The 19,891-nt window shown below is 39.7% G+C and overlaps 1 protein-coding gene across 1 annotated transcript in view; it reads left to right on the top strand.

The window, feature by feature from the left end:
- The window catches only part of EVC (EvC ciliary complex subunit 1), a 50,448-nt gene extending 34,180 nt beyond the window's left edge, over positions 1–16,268 (top strand). Inside the window, exons 13-21 of the mRNA XM_032685431.1 lie at positions 2,600–2,709; positions 3,315–3,525; positions 6,037–6,243; positions 7,027–7,171; positions 10,489–10,597; positions 12,497–12,623; positions 12,879–12,972; positions 14,160–14,271; positions 15,285–16,268. Coding sequence (XP_032541322.1) covers positions 2,600–2,709; positions 3,315–3,525; positions 6,037–6,243; positions 7,027–7,171; positions 10,489–10,597; positions 12,497–12,623; positions 12,879–12,972; positions 14,160–14,271; positions 15,285–15,528 — 1,359 coding nt within the window. The 3' untranslated portion in view covers positions 15,529–16,268. The remainder of the gene's footprint in view (positions 1–2,599; positions 2,710–3,314; positions 3,526–6,036; positions 6,244–7,026; positions 7,172–10,488; positions 10,598–12,496; positions 12,624–12,878; positions 12,973–14,159; positions 14,272–15,284) is intronic.
- The last annotated feature ends 3,623 nt before the right edge of the window (positions 16,269–19,891 follow it).

Below are 19,891 nucleotides of genomic sequence, written 5' to 3'. Positions count from 1 at the left end.
CAGCACTGGAAGATCGGTGCAAGCCCAAAGCCTGACCTTGCCACCTGGCTCAATGAAGTAGTTGTCTCTGGTTTGCTCGTTTTCAGTCATATGCCAGCAGCCTCAAATTAACATTCCCAGAGAACTGCTGTTGCATTTCTGCCTGTGTGTGTGTGAGTTCTTCATGTATTTTGGAGATAGAAATTACCCAGCCTTGCCAGCCCATCCCAGTGAGCTGCTGCAGTGTTGCCTCCAATAAAACATATAATATTCTGTTTATTCCCAGCTGACCTTTCCCATCTTGATCATCTTCCTAATGGCCTTTTTGAGATAAAACACTGGTGTAGTATTTGGTCTCAATCTTCCTTATTTCTCATCCAGTCTTAAATGTGTAATAATCCCACTCCTTTCCTTTCATTCTCTTACTACTTACATGACTAATGTACTTCTACTGTTCAGTTTAATAACTGTGCACTGGGGGAATTTCTGCTGCATTGTCAGCTTTCCATTGGTCTCAGGGAGGTGAAGAGATGTTTTATAAGTTCTGCATACAGATTACCTCAAATGCACTCTTAATGGAAAAGGTGACTCATTCTTTTCCTTTAAAAAACACTTTCTGCACTACAGAACTAGGCTGTTTCTTCATAAACAGAAGTAAAGAATGACTATATCCCTATCTTTGTTATCACTCTGAGTGCCTTTTTGGATAGGATACACTGGTAGCAGGTGAGGTGCTAAATTTTGGGTTCTTTTCTTCAATATTATATCATTTAACATTGTAATTCAGAAATCATTTCCTGTCTTCTGTGCCTTGGTGATATACACCCTCATGCTGTTTTAACAGCAAGTGTGCACACAGGCCCTTCAAGAGCAACTCCTGAGTGAATAAAGAGGTCTCCAAAAATGATGGGAAACCTCATCTGAGCCACAGCCAATCTCTCACTGGAAATGAAAGTACTTCCAGGAAGTAAAAGGTCATTTTCAGCCCTTCTTCTAACTGCTGAAAGAGACATTAAAATACACAATGTGATGGATCTACAAGGCATATACAGAGAGGTGTGAAACACCAGGAAGCCATATCCACAGAGCTGCTAAAGGGAAATACTGATACAGTTATTACTTCCAGCAAGACTTTGCCATCTGTCATGATGATACCTGGAGACCTGATAGACCTTAATTTGACGCTTGCAGCATGCAATCAGAGAAGGCACTGTGCTTGGCCCATGCTCTGTGATTATAAGGCTCACCCAGACTCAAATCAGTTGAGGTCTGGCTAACACAGGGACGTCTGTGGTGCTTGCTGAGAGCAGCCTGGTGTGTCTCTGGTGCCTTACAGACTTTGGGGCTGTGCTTCTCATGCTCAGCTGCACTCTTCCCATCTGTCACTTGTTGTTGACTGCCCACCCATCCCTCTCAGGCATCCTGCTCAGGAACATGTGTTTTGGTAAGGTTTTCTGCATGGAGAGAGATCAATTAGATGTGTTGCTGTGTATACTACGGAGAAGATACTAGTCACAAAAAAAAGACACTTTTATTTTAAAGCCAAAGATGATGAGGTTTCTGATGGTCTGCACTTCCCAGAAGAGTTCATTCTGTGCTCACAGATGTAGCCTCTCTCCTGCACAGATCACTGCTTCTCAAGGAAAAGACTATCGAATCCAGCAGGAGGGCCCAATACCACTCCTAACACTAACAATTGTGCAATTACACATCTAATTCTTTGCTAGACATATTGATCCATTGAACCTTGCTGGCTGCAATAATAGAAAATTTAGTCCCTCATGTTGTGAATGAGGCTGGAACATAAAGTGAAGCTGTCAGAGACCGTGAGTATTATATTTAATTTAGGGCTCTGGATACATCAGCAGGTAACCTGCATTTATTCAGCTGCCAGTGTAGCCTGAAATACTCTCTTCATCTCATAGTAACAGAGTTTGGACCTTACAGCCATTTCAGCTTATGAATTATTCCTTAAATTCTGGCGATGTGCTAAATGAAATCTTAAGTCCATATCTCCAAAAATTTACAGTCTAGTGGCAAATCCATCAAAACTCTCTTAAAGATTAAATTCTTTGATCTAAATATCACCCTGAAGGAGCTGTAAACTTGCAGTCCATATACTTACCTAATCGTGCAATCTCCATTTCCAACTGTTAGCACTATGTACTGTATACACAAAAGTGTGATGGATGATCATATCTTTATTTTGTTCAGTGAGAATAAAAACTACATTCTCTGCTAGTGGAAAAAAAGCCAAACAAAAACCCCACTGCAACTTGCTGATAAGAGTCAATGCCATATTTTATGCCATATTGTTATTTTTCTCTTCTGCTGCTGCTGCTGCTGAAACCAAAAAGTCTGTAGGAGATGCAGCTCAGGACTCATCCAAACCAGTGCAAAACCTTCCTTTTTTTTCAGTAGCTTTCTTTAGGATGTTGACCATTGAAAAAATATTCCTAAGTAGAATAATTTTAATTCATCATGGGCTAGTTTCTTGAAATTGAAGGATGATTGCTTTTAGCAAAATGGCACCAAATAGGCCCCCATTTCTTAATGTGGTGACTAGAATGACTGAAATCAAAGTATTTTACATTTGTAATTTTTTTCCCCCTGCTTTTAGCTATGGACAATGGAATATGCTCTGTCTGCTGTGATGCAAAAGCACCTGTCTGAGAAACAAGAGAAGATAATTCAAGGTGTCGTAAGCAGACTGGGATGCCTCAGTGATGAGTAAGCATGGTTTCCTCAGTAAGCAGTGGGGTGAATCTTCGCTCTTGCATGCACAGATAAAAATTTATGAACATTGCATAGTGGAAAGCAGTGTTGAGGGATTATGAGCATTCTCAGAGAGAGGGAGGCAATTGCCTGAGTTTTTTGTCTGAGTATCAAAAGCAAAATAAAAAAAATAAACATACCGTGACTCCTGGTAGGTAGAAAAAAAAGTCCTGTGTGATTTCTCAGTGGTGTGCTTTCTGTCTGTATACTATGTGAGTGATTTCTAATCTTGAACCAGCTTCTCTGCACTCCATATGTCACATTGGAGTTGCATATTCCTCAAGATAAAATGTTCAGTCCAGCAGCATATTGATGGTTATCTAACTATTGTATTCCTGGTTTTATGTTAATTTAACTCCTGTATGACAGAACTAAAAGTCTGTTGCAGCAATACCCATTCTTTACACCTGATTAGCTTTCCCAGGCATGCTTCATACAAAAAGACATTACACAGAGTGAAGAATAACTCTTGTCACCTTTAAGCAATGACTTTGCTGAACGTAGCTGTGCCAAATGAGGAAGCAGCTTTGCTGATGGACTTTTAATGGTCCTTTTTACAGGTCTGTTAACTATATATTGCAAAAACACCGACTTCTGCTGTGTTCAGTACTCAGAAGGTTAACTCTCCGAAGAGCTGGAATGGCAGCCCTGGCCTGCATGAGGGTGTCCAGAAAGAAGAGCTTGCTTCAGGAACTGAGTGAGCAACATACCCTGCAGAAGGGATCCTCCCCGTGCCAAGATGAGGACCAGTGGCAGTTACAGAAGGCAGTGGTAAGTACAGTGTCCAGGTGGATTGTCTCCAGAGGTCTCATGGTATGATATTTGGCATTAGAAATAGTCATAGAAGATCTAATAAAAAAAAAAAAAAGTCCCAAGTAGAAAGAAAAATGTTCTCTGGCAAAAATATGCCCACCACTGGCATAGGAGGTCCCTGAGTGTGCCTGTTGTAGTTTGGGCAGACATTTTAAATACCCTGATGCTTTATCTGCTGTCTAGCTATCTGTGATATGTGTGATCATAGCAAGCTTATTTTATATGAAAACACTAATGAGAGAAGGCATGTCAACATATATAAAGGACTTCTGCAAAGTTGCTGCTTCAGGATAAGATAAACTCCTAATTCTGCTAGGGATCATAATATGCACTTGAGAAGCATTAGAAGAAATTCTTCATCCTACTAGACCTATTAAGTTCTTCTATACTGTCCAAATTTTTCATTCTTTTTTCTCTCTCCTCTGTCCATAAGAAGCTCAGCATCTACTCCCATGACATCCTTCCAAATTATCAGTTTCCTGTAGGTCAGGGAGGTAAGGGAAAGTTGAAAGGATTTTTAGACTTGATATTCCCACAGGTCACTTTCAAATCTGTTTGTGACTGTGGTTTTTAGGGTTGGTCCCTTAAGTGTTGTTGTTTATTTACTTACCTGCACTGGAGATTTACCTAGAACAACACCAAATTTCATATTTCAACCTCAGACAACCCTCCTAGCAGGTGTCAGTGATAGCCCCTGCCCAGCCCAATGCACGTTGGGTTGAACCCCTCCAACACTTTGCAGCTCTGTGCTCCATGCTGTCACTGTGTAATTAGCTGAGAGATAATATTTTGTATCCCTCTAATTTTGATTTGTATAATGCAAACGCTCAATCTGCACTTGGAAGAGAAGTAAGGAAAATCTGTCTGCTACCATTTTCATGTTTGAAACATCAATTGAAGTATTTTCTCTTGTGAAAATCTTAACTCATTAATCAGAAGAAATAAAATATAAAATAATAAAATACAAATGCATATCACTGCATTCCTCTTGCTTTCCACTACTCCCTCTCACTTAGCTCCCACAGAGATGTTAATTGACACAATCACTGTGTTCCCTAACAAAAATGAAATGTCCCCAGGTATTAGTGTTCCTTTGGCTTCTCTCCATTAAAGCCTTTTCCAAGTCCAGCTAAAACCCATCTCACAAGGAAGTGCCTAAAAATACATACATAAGATCTTTGCTGCCAAAGAAGTAGGCCATAGGTATGGAATTGTGAAAAGTCAAGAGAGAAAAAACATGTTGCAAACAAGCCCTAAAACAGTGTATAAGGAATTAAGGAAAAGGTTAATTTACAGACACTCAACCAGATTTTTAAACATACTGTGTTGTTTTAACTAAACTTAATTTTTGCTTGAGCCAATTTTAGACTGGTGGACATTGTCGTATCTATCTGTTGAATTCGTGTAGAATGTAACACAACACTAAAGGATCCTAACCGGGGCATGATCATGGCATTGGGTCTCTAAAAAAAAGGAAAAACAATCACATTCCAACTGTCTAAAAAAACTTTCAAATACAAATGTCTGAGCTATAAATAAAGACATGTCAGAACAACCCAGCATTAATACGGACATCATTATTTTCCACAGATGAATGTGGGCAGAGCAGATTCTTTTTCTACTTGCATTTCTTATTTCCATGAAGGCATCAAATAAGTACTGTCAAGTCCCCCAGAATAATTTAATGCTATTTAACCTTAAATGAGAATAATAAGGACATCAGCAACACAATAGGAGGCCATCTATGGAAGACTAATATATGTAAGGAAGACAGAACAGGTCTATGCTATTGTGTGCTAAAGAGGATTTAGGTGGAAAGTGGATTTAAAAAGAAGCGTAGAAAATGGTGGCAAGGATGGTCCAAAGACCTCAAAGAACTCTTTAGCCTAAAAAATGGTGTCATATGGAATAGCATAGGTTTTAAAACTGGTATAAAATATGTGAATAGGAAACAATTTTTCATGTGTTTTTAATGAAAGAAGAGAGCACCGAGCAAAGATGTTAGATGGCAGGTTCAAAATTAAGAGATGTGCTGGTAAGCTTTAGAACTCCTCACCACAGGATGCTGTGCAAATGGTTTTCAAGTGCTGTTACACACATTCATGACCTCTCCCAAGGGCCTTAAGTACCAATATACCAAGTTTCCCTCAGGTAGGCCACACAAACTGTACAAGTATTTCCATAACTGTATACTGCATACTTGCCTGCACAGGAACAAGGCTCAGGGTATTTGGCTGTGATGTGAATACATCACTTGGAAATGACTAATGGGACAGGATGCAGCTGATACTGTATGTGTCATGACAGAGGCTATAGTTTTGTTGCAGACAAATGTATTAAATGACTGTACACGTTTCCACTGAAAATTAGATTATTCTCATTGTTAAAATGGTAACATTTTCAAAGTGAAGCTGACTGAGTTTGTTAACATATTTAAATGGCAGTGCTATCTTGTTGTCTGTTTACCAGGAGTCCCACATTCGGGAAGAGGAGGAGAAACTTGAGGAAGAAACACAGGAAACCAATTTAGAATTTCACCAGCAGCTAGTCACAGAAATCCAAGAAGCTCTTCAGTTTCTGCAGCAGCACATGGAGCAGGTGATTGGGCAGACACTGCTGCAGCATGCCCAGCAGGAAGCTGGGAAAAAGAGTTCAGATGATGGGCAAGACTTCAAGGTATGGAAATGTTCAGTAGTGGTTTTCCGAAAAAAATGAGGGCTATTTTACTAAAATGGAAGGCAGTTTCATTAATGCATTACCCTATGCCTAGAAGTATTAGCATGAGATCATTGCAACCTGTGTTAAAACTGAACATACCTTGTAAAGTATTTACAAACTAACACTTATGTAGCAGTAGAGTATTTGCTATATTAGCCAAAACAGGTTTTATTAAGCCAAACCCTGGAACATAAAAAAATTGTGAAAGTTCTTCACAGAAGAGAATAACAAAAAGGAGGAAGAAAGGGAGATGGTTACCTATTGAGAAGGTTTTCTGATTAATCAATAGTGTCTGTATATTAGCACCTTAATATTACTTTATAGATAAATAATTAAATAAAACTAAAACTTGCTTCCAAGATGAATAACGTTTTTCCAAAGTAAATATTTGGATTTTCTGTGTAATGGAAAGTCATAGTAAAGCTACACATATTTTGATTTACTTTGCTGGCAGTTGGGTTGATGGGTAAAATGGACTACAGAGATTGAACAGGTAGGGGAATGACCTCTTCCCAGATGAAGATGAGGCAAATTAGAAAGATTTTACTACAGGTTACCATGCTGAAATGTTCCATGGATGAATGGAGATACCTGGTTTTCAGCATCTCACTCTACCATATTTTTAAAGCCACATTTAAATTCACAATTTTCTGTGCACATACGTAATCAGATGGGGTGTTCAGTTTTAGACAGATCAAAACACATCAGATTTTTAATTGTGGCTTGTACTGTCTGATACAGGAAAGACTGGTGGAAGCTGCTGTTGAAAGTGTGTATGGGACCAGCAATAATATCAATAGACTGGTGCAGAACTACTACCAGCAATTAGGAAAAATCACAGAGGGCTATGAAGGGAAAAAGCTTCAACAGTTGAAATCCTTACAAGGTATGTATGATATTGGCAACTGTAAGACAATCCTGTCTAAATTAATTATCACTGTAAATATTGCTTTTATACGTAACAGAAATCTGTTATTTAAGCATCAAAGCAAAATGAATGAGTAGGTCTGTAGACATCTTTGAAGGAGAAATGGTAGAACTGTTTTTATTAACTACTTGCATTACAGTCATAGATGCAGGACCCTGTTACTCGACATTTGGTACAAACACACACAGAACGATGACCCAGTGATGGAAATTATAGTTTAACCACAAACTCTGCTTCACCAAGCTAGGATCAGAGATACCACCATAGTTACAACTGCCTGCAGTTGATTTTCTAGTGCTTTAAACCTCAACACAGGGCAAGCAAAATTTCAGAAGTAAGGAGCTGTACAAGTATTAGGTTGTAGAGTTAATATCTACCACTGTTCAACTTTGCATATTAATGAACGCAAATAAAGTGAATCAATTAATCAGATATTCATAGGGAGAGAGAGGGGGTATATGACAGGCCCCTGCAAGCTGAATCTTTTCCCTAGAAGGGAGGAGATCTGAGTTTGCAATTCCTGCTCCAGTGTTAGAAAATAAACATTACTAGCAGATAAGTCTGTGTTCTCTGGGTTACTGCCCTCAGCTTTGGGGAGTAGACTTTTAAATTAATTCCTTTTTTGGCTCAGAGAAACGTTGTTGTCTCTGAAATTGAGGAAATGTGTTAGAGGAGACACCAAAAAGCCAAGCATGCCCATCCTATAACACTCTGTGAGCTACTGCACTGTTTCTTAGCTGTCAACCATGATCATCTCACAAGTTCTGAAGCTGCTGAAGAGGTTTATGAACTGCTGGATCTCACATAAATACAGGCAGGTTCTCCTGGAATTATTTTTAATTGTTGATTTCCTTCAAGAGAAGAGAACAAAAGCAAGCTGTGATTATTGATTTCTTTTGTAAACACCTTCCCCTCCCCGATGAAGGCAGTAGGCATTAAATGAAGTTAACAAGTTAGCAAAATGCAAGTAGCATCAGAGGTATTTGAGAGACATGGAATGGATAATTTTTTTTTTCTAAAGGAGAGTTAGCAATTTTTAAAATAGAAAATATTCTTTAACCACAGAAGAGATTTTTTGAAGAGGAATAGGCATATCCACTCAAGGCTGAGATCCAGAGGTGAGTTGGTAGGAGGGACTTGTGAGACCCAGTATTACTTAGGCATATTCACTGGTTATAAGAGAGAACCAGTCTGTTCTGCACTGATCTGTTGTGAATCTTGAAGACTTTAATACTGGAAGCTGAAGTGCTACGAGTAAGACAAGATCTGTGCAGGGATTTTGGACAATCTGTATTTAAGACACTGGCAGCCAGCTAAGCAGTTAGTTACTGAAGTTCTCAGAAAGCTCTAAAGACCTCTTTGGCCCTGATTGAACCAACTATAGTGTCCAAAATCTCTTTGATTTGAGTTTCTTCAAGCCAGAATTAAAACTGAACCTTGTTCCAGAATGCTTCTCTGAACTGAGCTGAGATGGATGTCATTACACACTTGAACGTTCTGCTTCATCAGTGTTTTGATATTGCTCTCAACTGCTCTCAACTCCCAGTCAGGTTGTGAGACATAGAATATCAGTCACAAGAAGCACAGTCAACCTTCTGATGATTGCTCATTTAGATTATTTTTTTCTCCTAGAGGTTGTGTGGATATGTTATTGTTTGAGTGTGTTGGTGTGCCATGAACTACAAGGAAGAAAATTACATGCGATGGAGCACATTTTGTTTTCAACAGAAGGAAAAGGAAATAGTTCTACTGCAATGTAAGCCTTCAGACAGGAGGGAGGATGAGAGTATTTATGCTGGTAATAAAGCAGGAATGTTCTAGATTTGGGTGGCCAGAAAGAAATCCAGCTGAAATCCACCAATCAAATGAACTGCTACAGTGAAAAAATACTGGAAACCTATGTGTGCGTGCTGTAGCTTGGCACTACCAGCTAAGGACTTGGACACTTTAGTACACCTAAGTCCTTCTTTAACCAGACTCCAGATCTGTAATGCGTAGCCCCACTTCTTTCTCATTTCTACTGCTGTATTGGCCCCAGATGCACTTAAGTTTCTCGCTGTGATTCTTCACGTCCTGGAGTTCTGCTTGGGGGCACAGCAGGACACTCTAAGACCTGCCAGCCAGCCAACTGCCTTCCATCCAAGCTCATCCAGGAGTCAGAACATCTATGTTGCTTCCTTTGCAGAAGGGACTGATCTCTGAGATGATCTCCAAGCATGATCGCCATACTAAGAGTGTGATCCTCCTCACCAAGTCCTCTCATAACTTCTCGTTCTAAAACACAAGATGGAAAAAACAGCATTGGCAATAGAACCACCTACTGTGTATTATCTGTGGGGTTAGGATTGCCACAAAGGAAATTTCTTATGTACTTCATTCAGTGACAGTTAAATGGGAGTAAGGACCATAATGCCAGGCATCTCTCTCCCAGTGACTATGCATAATGTCAGGCTAGAGGAGTTTGCTTCTTCTGAAATCCTTTGGCCTAGTAAATCTGAATTTAGTCTGTCTGGCACAGCCACAGGAAAAAAGGTGGAGAGTACCTCCCCTTGCACAGCCAGTCCAGCCCAGCCTAAAGTAACTGCACCTTGGTAGGAAAGGTGCCTGTCAGCTTTTCTGAGCACTCAGAAAAGGTTGGATGCTCCCCAGATGAAGGTTATGTCCCCTGATCTGTTACATACCCATCCATCTCCCTCCCTCTGTTTTATTTAAAAACAGTAGTGCAAGGTCCTGTCTGTCAGACATGCTCCAAGCCTTGCTGCCAGTCAGGACTTCAGAGGCAAGAGTCAGGAGCCTGGTCAGCAGATAAGGACTAACTTAGTCACATAGTGTGAGCATATGCACAAGTATGCAGAATAGTTTGATGTCAGTTGAGGGGACATCTTGTGAAGTTAAGCATTCCCAGGATTCAATGGCCTCTTAGTGGGGGCTTTCTTTATATTGCATGTTTTGTTTAGGTATTACAGTTCTGCTTAAGAAATCAAGGGGGTTTTATAAAATTTCTGCTTTGAATTCCATGATAATCAGTTAGCCTAGTGGAAAAAGTAGGTAGAATAGGAGATTAGTGACATTACCATCTCTGCTAAATAGTGCACAAACTATTGTCTGTGCAACAGATCACAGTGGCAGAGCAAGATTGTGTAAGAAGTACTTGATATCCCCTAAGGAACAGTAACTTTGGAAAGACTACCTAGAACCGGGATTAATTTGTGCTGGAGGTTGCCACAATTCAGTTTGTAATTTTGAGCAGGAGATTTTCAAAAATATTATTTCAGCAGAAAGAAATGAAAAGATCAGACTTAAGAAGAAACAAGAGAATGAACTGGCATTGAAAGAAAAACACACCAAAGGCTTCCTGAACATGTCATCTGCGGTCCATCAAAGGTAAGAGCAGGCAGCAGCAGTACTGACTGTATTTTAGTGTTGTGAGTCATTGCAGATTTACATAAATGTCTAGCTGAATATATGTCTTGAATTTGAATTTTATATTTGTCTTTGATGGAAAAGAAATATCTGATTTACTTTCTTATAAAATAAACTTTCTGATAGTCATTAGTTACAGATTGAAGAACTGTACTTAGTTTAAAAAGAGAGAATAAAAAACTATGCCAAAACATATGCCAAATTTTAAAAGAAATTTAACATAAATGTAGGATGGGAACCAGTGCTGTCTAATTCATTACATTCCATCCTTTTTACTTTGAACATCAAAAGTGTTTGTTAGTTTGCTGTGGAGGAAACATATACCATAATGAAGAGAAAATGTTTGAAGCACAAAAAAAATCAAAATGGCAAGATTTCGGTGGATGCCTTGGACAATCAAGATTACTTGCACTAAATTTAGAGTATAATCCTTCAAATGTTAATTAAATAAAAATCATATTTAATTAAGTACTGATTTTATAAAACTTAAAGTCCAGACAAAAAGCACTTCAATTACAAAGGAATAAGTTGTCATAAAAAGCTGTATGGCTTGGCATGCACGTGATACATTTTTGTAATCATTTTATGTCTTTACTGTCAGTTTACTATCCAGAACAACATAGCATCTGCAATTTTTAAAGGGGTTAATTCTTTCTTTAGATATTGTTACTTCTAAATTGAAAGAACTGATTGCCCGCCTTTTTTCATCCTTGTTTGAATTAGTGTAGAAATGGATTTATATAAAGGGCTTCATAAAAGATCTGTTAGTTATCCATTATGGAATTTATCATTTTTTCTGACACATAAATTTGCTTCTAGCTGTTGTCTCAGATTTTTTCTCCCATAATCTCTTCTAGTGTCTTAAAACAGAATACAATGAAACTGACCTTTATGCAAGCAGAAATATGTTGTTGAAGGATGTTCATCATCTAAGCTGGTCTCATAACCATCAGTAATCAAACCCATTTTCCTATTTTCATTATGATTTCTTTTATGGTCAAATCCCAGTCCATTGTAAATAATTGACAAAATTTCCATAAATTTATCTAACTCACATTAAACCCTACATTGTTTTATTTTTTTATTTCTTTTTGCCCATAGTGCAACATTATCAAAAAAAGCAAATTTTGAAAGCTAACCTCTGTAGGCAGTGACCATTACAACAGCAGCTTCATTATATGTAGATGTCAGAAACAATTTGTGTTACCTCCTTCCCTGAGGATAGTGATGGATGATTGACAGCATTGCTTTAAGGTAGATCAGGCAAGGAAAGAGAAGAAATATAGATGCAGCAAAGTTTCAGCCATTCAGGTTGTACTGTATTAATAATAATCCTTAACCAGAAAAGTAAAACAAGGGAAGAAAACAGTTGTCAATGCTCTCAATTGCCAGGTTTTGAATTACTGTGTTTCTGGATGAGTCTCAGTCTGGTACTGAAGAGCCCTGGATGAAGTGTCTAATTCTTAATCCCTTATCCTCACACCTGATCTTCTAACAGCTTGTCCTGTTGGCAAGCAGACAGTAAAGCTGACTTCAAAAACATGCAGCGGTTTTGAAAGCAGACTTCAGCTTTAGAGTTGAACTCCAGCTCCCAAAGTCCAGGCATGGACAACCCAAACTCCTGCTCTTATTCCTACCTCCTAAAGGAGCTTGTATCCTATGGACAGCCAAGGCAGGTGATTAAAATAAGTAAATCTATCTAAAAACTTACCACAAAAATTTCTGTCCCAGCAGAAGCTGACTGGACCAATATTGTTAAGGGGCCTTTTTTTGTACAAAATCTTCTAAATAGACTTTGCCAGGATTGTATTCCTCCCTTGAACTGAACAAAGTCTTTACTTTTGCATTTCTCTTGACCAGGATAATGCTGCAGCAAAAGAAGGTTTTGTCTCAGTTTGAACTGCAGCAGCAAATTCGTCTGGAGTCTCTGAAACAGAAGCTGCTGGCATTGCATCACCTGGAAACCGAGTTGGAGAATCAGCTAAGGGTAAATCAGGGTAAAATGGTTCATGGATCTGAAGCAGTCAATGGCAAAACATGGGACAGGTTATGAGGTCTCTGATATCCTAGTTAAAGTCAGGGCTAAGATTCACCACTGTCTTGTAGGAACTGACACTGGACATATTGTTTAGTGTGTTTCTCCAGTGACATACACCTGTTTAGTCATGCCACATGTAGCATAATGTAACCCAGAATTGAACTGTGTTGTGTTAACTGACTCCTGGTTTATCCTTGAGTGCAGGAAGCAGAGCAGGACTTTGTGAGCGAGTTGGCTGTGCTGACCAGAGTTCCAGTGACTGTGAAGAAGAAGCCTTCCAAAAGGAGCAAGCCAGCAGGTTGATACAATCCTGAATTGTTTAAAAACCCCTGCATAGTTCCACATATCAGTGCAGATTCTTGCAATATGCACATCAGAGTTGCAGGAGAGAGTGTTCATCAGTGCCATTTCCCTAACTGGGATATAGAAAAGCCAGTCTGTCAGGGTTACCCAGTTCACCAGCAGCACAGCCACAAAAAAGTGTCCCCTTTCATCACTCCAGAGCAGCCTTTAGCCAGTCAATCACATTGTATCCACTGAGGTGAGGCTTTGCCCTGCGCGAACCAAAATTATTTTTAATGTTGTTATCATGTCCTTTAGAAACTGCTCTGTTCACCTCAATTAGTAAGTCTTAGGGAGAACAGCAGAGCTGAGTCAGCCAGCTTTCATTCTCCTGGTAGAATAGAAGAATTGCCTTTCCACACACATGCTCAAAAGTAAAATCTTACTGAATCTGGAAACTTGAAATATTTATGTGAATTTACTGTAGTTTTAACAAATTAGGCTAATTCATTCTTCAAGAGATACTTGGGGACAAATTGTCAGAATAGCAGCTGCGTTTCCTCATCCAGGTTTTGGGTGGAGTATACAAAGTGTCATCCTTTGAGCCATGCAATCTTTGTGTCATTAGCAGAATTAAGCACTTGGCATTACATTTGAAAGACACAGAATGGTGAGATGGGTGCCTGAAAGGGAAAAGCAGCTCACTCACCTGCACAGTTTTGAAGTGTTTCCCCCCAGTTGGTTGTTTCTCAAGTGTGCAGAACCATGGTAGGCACATGACTCCGGGGACACAAGTGGAAGCTTAGTTCAGGGCCCTAAAAGCAGTGAATTTTTAACATCTGATTTTTCTGATTCATATCACTCAAAATCATGAACTGCCTTTTCTTCTGGTTACAGGTAATAAAAAGTCTTTTTCAGTTACTTGCTAAGATAATATATGATAGAGCTTTCAACTCTTGTACTACATGAAAACTTACTTCAGTGTTCAGCAAGTGTGAAAGTTCAAACTCTGCTGTCTGAGAACTAACCAATGGTAAAAAAGCAGTGTGCTAGTCTGATGTAAAGTGGAGTGATTTCCTTGGAATACTAACATTATGTCTGAACTGTTAGAGAGTATTTTTTTGCTTTAGGTTAATCAAAACCAAACAAACTCTACTATATGTGATTGTTTTTTCTTTAATCCACATGCGTTTGGCAATTCAGGGGAAAAAATAAAGTCCAGAAGACAGACCTTCCACTCACCTCAATCAGCAGAAAAAGATGATTCTCATGAAAATATTCAAGAGCCCCATGGACTGACTTCTGACTCATGCAGGTATAGTAGAGGCTAAAAATATGTGAAAACCAATTTATAAAAAACTACTTTTTTAAATAAAAAGCTACAAAATCTACTTCATAAGCAAGTATGTCAGTCAAACCCAAAATATAATGCCTGCATTAGCTAAGCTTCTTCCATAACAGTTCTTTCTCACATGTACTTGACCTGTTTTTCCCCATGTTTTTTTTTAAAGTTAGGAAATTCATCTGTGTTTGCTTGTAGGTGCTGTTATGTATTTTATAAATAACTTTGAGTATAGGTAGAGAAATGAGAAATACTGCTTCCTTTAATTAGTTCTTTTTAAACCTGAGTCTCAGACAGCATAAATCAGCAGAGACAAGTGAATTCAATGGAACTAGGCTGACATGTAGCAACCAAAATATGGTCTGTGGTATTTCGGCTTTCAACTTCCACCTTTATTTCAGGAACAAAGGCAAGCGTCAGTCTTTGGCTGATGAGGGTAGCAGCTCTAACAATGATTTTCTTGATAGATGTTTCAGTTGGCTTATGCTGGGGTGCTAACCAGAGGAGAAGAAATGGCTGCAAACCTGAAAGATGCCAGCTGATTACTACGGGCAGATCAAACCAGCCAGCTGGTCGCTGGGGCTTGATATATTGAGCAGGGAAAATCCTGCTGACAGGCAAAGCAAACAGTTGGTTCTCAGGAGCCACAGGCCTTTGGGGAAAAGTATTTATCCCCTGAGTGACCTCAGCCTGAGACTGACTTCAGGAGATGGCTCCTTTCCCCGATGGCATCAACCCTTTTCACACACTCCTTTCCCACAGCCAACAAGGGATACGTGTGTAGGGAACAGGGACCCAACAAAGGAACGTTTATCTTTCTGCAGTTTTGCTTTGGCACCTCAACAGAGGCAGCTGAAGCCAGTGAGTGCAGAAGTTATATGGCAAGTGCCTTTCTTTTATGAAAATTAATTTAGTTTAAGAAAGAATTACAGCATTTTAAAAACTGTCCACGATTTTGTTTTATTTTTCTTGTTTATGTCTTTCAGAGAGATGTTACAGAGTCCACATGAAGGGGAGACTGAACCAAGGAAAAACTCAAATATGTTAAAAAAAAAGGCAGCAAGTAGTAAAAGCCTTTATATGAGCTGTCTGAACACAGTGTACCAAAGCATTCTTCTGGGGAATCTCAGCAGCTATAGATACTTACTGAGCTGCTTTGCTGAGGAACAACGAAGAAAATCAATAACTGATAAATCTTTTTTAGCTACAGTCAATCTTGACCTCCTTTAGCTGTTAATACAACACTCCCTCTTCATTTTGGTAAGGGGGAACAAGGAAGTCTTTATTATAAGCTTTTTGAGATTGCTTTGGGAGTGTGGAGGGGAGATTGTTTTGGATTTGGAATATACTTGAGGAAAGTGCACTTGTAGAACTGATCCACACTAGGCTGATTGCCCAGGTTGGTGTATCTCAGTAAGGTTTCATCTCAATAGCAATATATCATTTGCTTTTGAGCCCTAAATGTGGTAGATCGGGTCTTAATGTTTTGTAATTTCTGCTTTGGCCTAACAAAACCAGATAAAAATGTAAAGAATATGTAAACAGACTTCAGATGGTATTGGTACATCAAAATATGACATTTGGTCACTCTTTTGTTACATTCTAGTGCTTCCAGGGCTATGTATGCTTTTTAATATTTGTACAAAGATTTTTATATATGTATTTCTCTTCCTTAGTCTCAGATTTCATATTATTACTTTCAGAAAATTGAGACAAAACCAGTTTAGTCTTTCATTTTTTTATACTTCAGTTTCTAGTCTTCTTCCTGAAGTGCACCCTTTTGTTTCCAATATACTTTGTTATGCTCATTACTTCTCCTATGGGAATTCTTATTGTGCAAAGCAGGGAGTTCTTACTGGCTGTACAGAGCACCTGTATTGTGTAATAAATTCCCCCACTTAAGCAAACTTACAGTTTTCATGAAGTGGAAGTTTTCTGCCTTTTTAAAAATAAACATGATATTTTGCTAATGAAAGGGATGTCCTTTGGTGCAGGATGGACAATGCTACATCAGTTATGCAGTTTGCCTCAGACAGAAGTGCTGCCACACAAACAAGTTTACCAAAGCGAGTTAATTTTCACCCCAAGCATAGTAAAAAAAAAAAATTCTAAATTGTACCACTTCAAGCATTTGATTCTGGTATTTCGGAATCTGAGCTCTGTGATCTCTCTGCCTGATCTGGACATTTTTGTTGCTGCACATTCTGCTTTTTTTTTTTTTCCCCCCACTCTGTAGAGATGGCAATAAGGAAGCTTTTACCATTAGAGCTGATGATCCTTTAAACCACCCGGCACAGCAGCGGCTCCCATCACAGTTTGGGTGCAGCACAATCACCCCAGCGGGTCTCTAATTACCCAAGCCGGGACTCTCATCACCCGAGTGGGGTCTCCGGGCTGCTCTCCTGTGGCTAGGCAGGGCTGAAATGTTGTTTTCTCTCCATTAGAAAAGAGGAAAGGTTCGGGTTATTCCAAAAGCAGGGCAGCAGTGCCCTCTGCTGGGCATCTTGCGAGGTTTCCATCCCCTCGCGGGTGGAGGTGGCGGGCAGGGAATCCCGGGAAGGAGCCAGGGAGGGTCCCAGTGCTCGGCAGGACCCCCGCGAGTCTCCCCAGGCGTGGGTGAGAGCACCTCCCAGCCTTCCATCTGCCCGACTTTCCTATGATGGAGTTTTTACAGACCTTTATTCTCTTCTCCCACAGTCACATTAGCAATTTCCCAACAAATCACCTGCTTCTCTTGCCCCTGTTACTGACTTCTCAGTCTCCTTTGAGTTTCTGCATGGATACACCGAGTTCCTGTTTAATGTCATGAGCAGATTCCGTGCACTTGCCATCACTCCCTGTCAGTGATGCAGATACTGAACAAGACAGTTTAATTGAGCCAAAAAACAAGTGTAGCAAATGCCAAACAAAACTCACAACAGTTGCTCTGCAGTTTAAGCACTGTTGAACTTCTGTGTTATGTTACAGAATCATACAATCATTTAGGTTGGAAAAGACCCTGAAGATTAAGTCCAGTCACAGCTCAAAACACTTGCTTTACAGTGTAAATCTATAAAGCACCCTTTCTTTATTTTGTTCTGGAAAGGGTAACATGGAGCTTTGATCATACTTTACAGGCATATATCAAAAACACTTCTGCAGAAATTTAGGGGGAAATGTCATGCCTCTTTTCTCCTGTTTTTAAACATCGAGGGTAACACTATTCCAATCCCATACACCCCTCTCCCAATACCCCTCACTGCCATTACTGAAATTTATCTGGAAAGTTCATGCAAAGTTCATCACAACCATGATGAAAAGCTATCCTAAAATCAGTTCGTTTAGATGACTGAGATTTAATTTTTTTACCAAGACTAGATGAACAATGACTAACAGATTAGTACTAAGTGCAGAGGGAAGGAAATAAGGAACAGAGCATGGTGCATTCAGACATCCCTGAATTTTTAAGGGTGGTGAAAATTCAGATGCAAGCAGTAATTCATGGACACTTCCTGAAGTGAAAAAAAAAAAAAAAAAAAAAAAAAAATGCAAAATCCGGTGTTCTGTTGAACCTGGAATGAAAATACATTTTTTTTATACCCAGAGCTCCTTGGCAATTACACAGGATTAAGGTAAAACTTGAATTAAATCATTGCTATTCCAGACTGATATTCTAATTATGAAGTTGTCTATTATCATGCAGATTTGCAATATTTTTAATTTTTAATTATTATTTTTTTTAATGTAACACCTGGTATTAATGTCAGGGTATATTTACATGAACTGATAGATATCTGAGTAGATATTTTGTACACTGAAGACTTTTTCTTGGACAAGTGTTTCTGTCAAGAAGATGGAAATCCTGGAAAACAATACAGCAAATTCTTCTTGCCACCTCCTTGGTGATCTGTGGATCCAGCCTTCTCTTCCACATCACTTGATTGACAGATAATCCTCAGGCTGGTCATAGGGACTTAAGTGGTCTGCAAATGGCAACACGGAAGAGCGTGTTCTACACCATTAGGGCTACATCCGGTATATAAAGGTCATAACCTGCTGCAAATTTTTAGAAGCTTGATGATTCAGAAAGCATGAAAGCTCTGCACTGCTACCAACTTTAGTAAGGTAGCAGCAGCTCCCCACCCCCAAGTTCACAAACTGAACATCTCCTAGCTTGGTGCTCCTACAAGGAAGCAAACTCAAGTAGAGTTTCCTATTCTGCAGGATGCGCTCGGATCACCAGCTAATCCACATTTTCTTTACTGTTAGTTGTATTTTCTTCAGGACAGGTTAGTGATGTAGGGGCAAAGGCATTGCTATGAAATAGGCCTCCCGCTGGTAAGGGAAGCACCACTAACCTTGCTTTATTTAACCCTCCATGAGCAATGGCAGATGCCATTGCTCTGATGGTTATCACAGTAACATCCACGTAGGGTGCCTGTGCTCCAAACAATTGCTGCTTGAATCACATCCAGGCAGCATTGCATGTTCAGGGCAGAGACTCTGGCACAGCACAGGATCCACAGGTTTCCTACAGGCTGCCCCTCAGCAGCCCCATGGCAGCAGTGGCCAGGCTGCAGGGGCTTATGAACCTCATGGGTACACTGGGGTATTTCTCCTCGGAGAAATCGTAGGATAGTCACATTGACCCGACAAGCACAGTCTTGTTCACACCAGAAGCACTGAACCATGAAATGCCTCTCAAACACCCACATGTGTATTTAATCACACTTCACTGTGAAAAAATAAATGCATGTTAACAGTGGATCTTCAAGTAGCTTGTAGGCTAACGATGCTGTTAAGCATGTAGGAAAAGTGGAATCTCAACACTGGTCACAGAATGATCATTTCTACCACCTCAAGCATGACAAGCCCCATACACTGAGTAGGAGTTGTATTTGAAGATGAGCAACCATTCCTACTTGCACCAAAGCATGCAAGGAAAGCACTATGGAAATTGTAATCAGCAGTTTCGAAATTTTCACACTGTCAAATTTGCTGCACTGCTTCACAAACCAGCTGTATTTCTGTTGTCAGGGTTACATCACCAAATGTAACCAACCATTCACAGCAAATGGGTTGGAATAGGACAGTGCAGATGGAGATGTGACATTTCAGGACTGCCTTACCTGCTAGGCTGTAGGTTATTCCAGGGCAGGTTGTCCTCAGGCTTCTCTGCTAGTGTTATTTTACTTCCTATAAAAAACCCGAACCACCAAGTGAGCAATTTATTTTAATTCATGTCATAAAATATCTGAACCACCAAGCAGACCTGGGGATGAGAGTACTCTCCAGGCAATAGGAAACGTGAATTTGAATTCTTAGCAGAAGGGATTGTTCATGAAAAGCATTATTTTCCTCTTTTTGGGAGCAATCAATTCAGTTCACTGCAGACTGAACTGCAGTGTTTCTCCACTGGTTCAGCCCAGAGCCAAAGGAAAAAGAAAAGCTGGCTGTTCAGACCAGCTTTGCTGCCAGGTTTCTGACCAAGCTGACCCAAATGGAGTTTTCCAGGGTAGTGGTTCCTTTCCCAGGGAAGCCAGAGGTGATGGCATACTGGCTTCAGAATGACAGGCTTCAGGTAGGCTACTTCCCAAAACATTTATGTCCCACA

This window comes from Chiroxiphia lanceolata, chromosome 4 (assembly GCF_009829145.1).
Source record: "Chiroxiphia lanceolata isolate bChiLan1 chromosome 4, bChiLan1.pri, whole genome shotgun sequence".
Classification (NCBI taxonomy): domain Eukaryota; kingdom Metazoa; phylum Chordata; class Aves; order Passeriformes; family Pipridae; genus Chiroxiphia; species Chiroxiphia lanceolata.
Note: the sequence above shows the minus strand (reverse complement) of the source record. Positions and strands in the feature narration are given on the sequence as shown.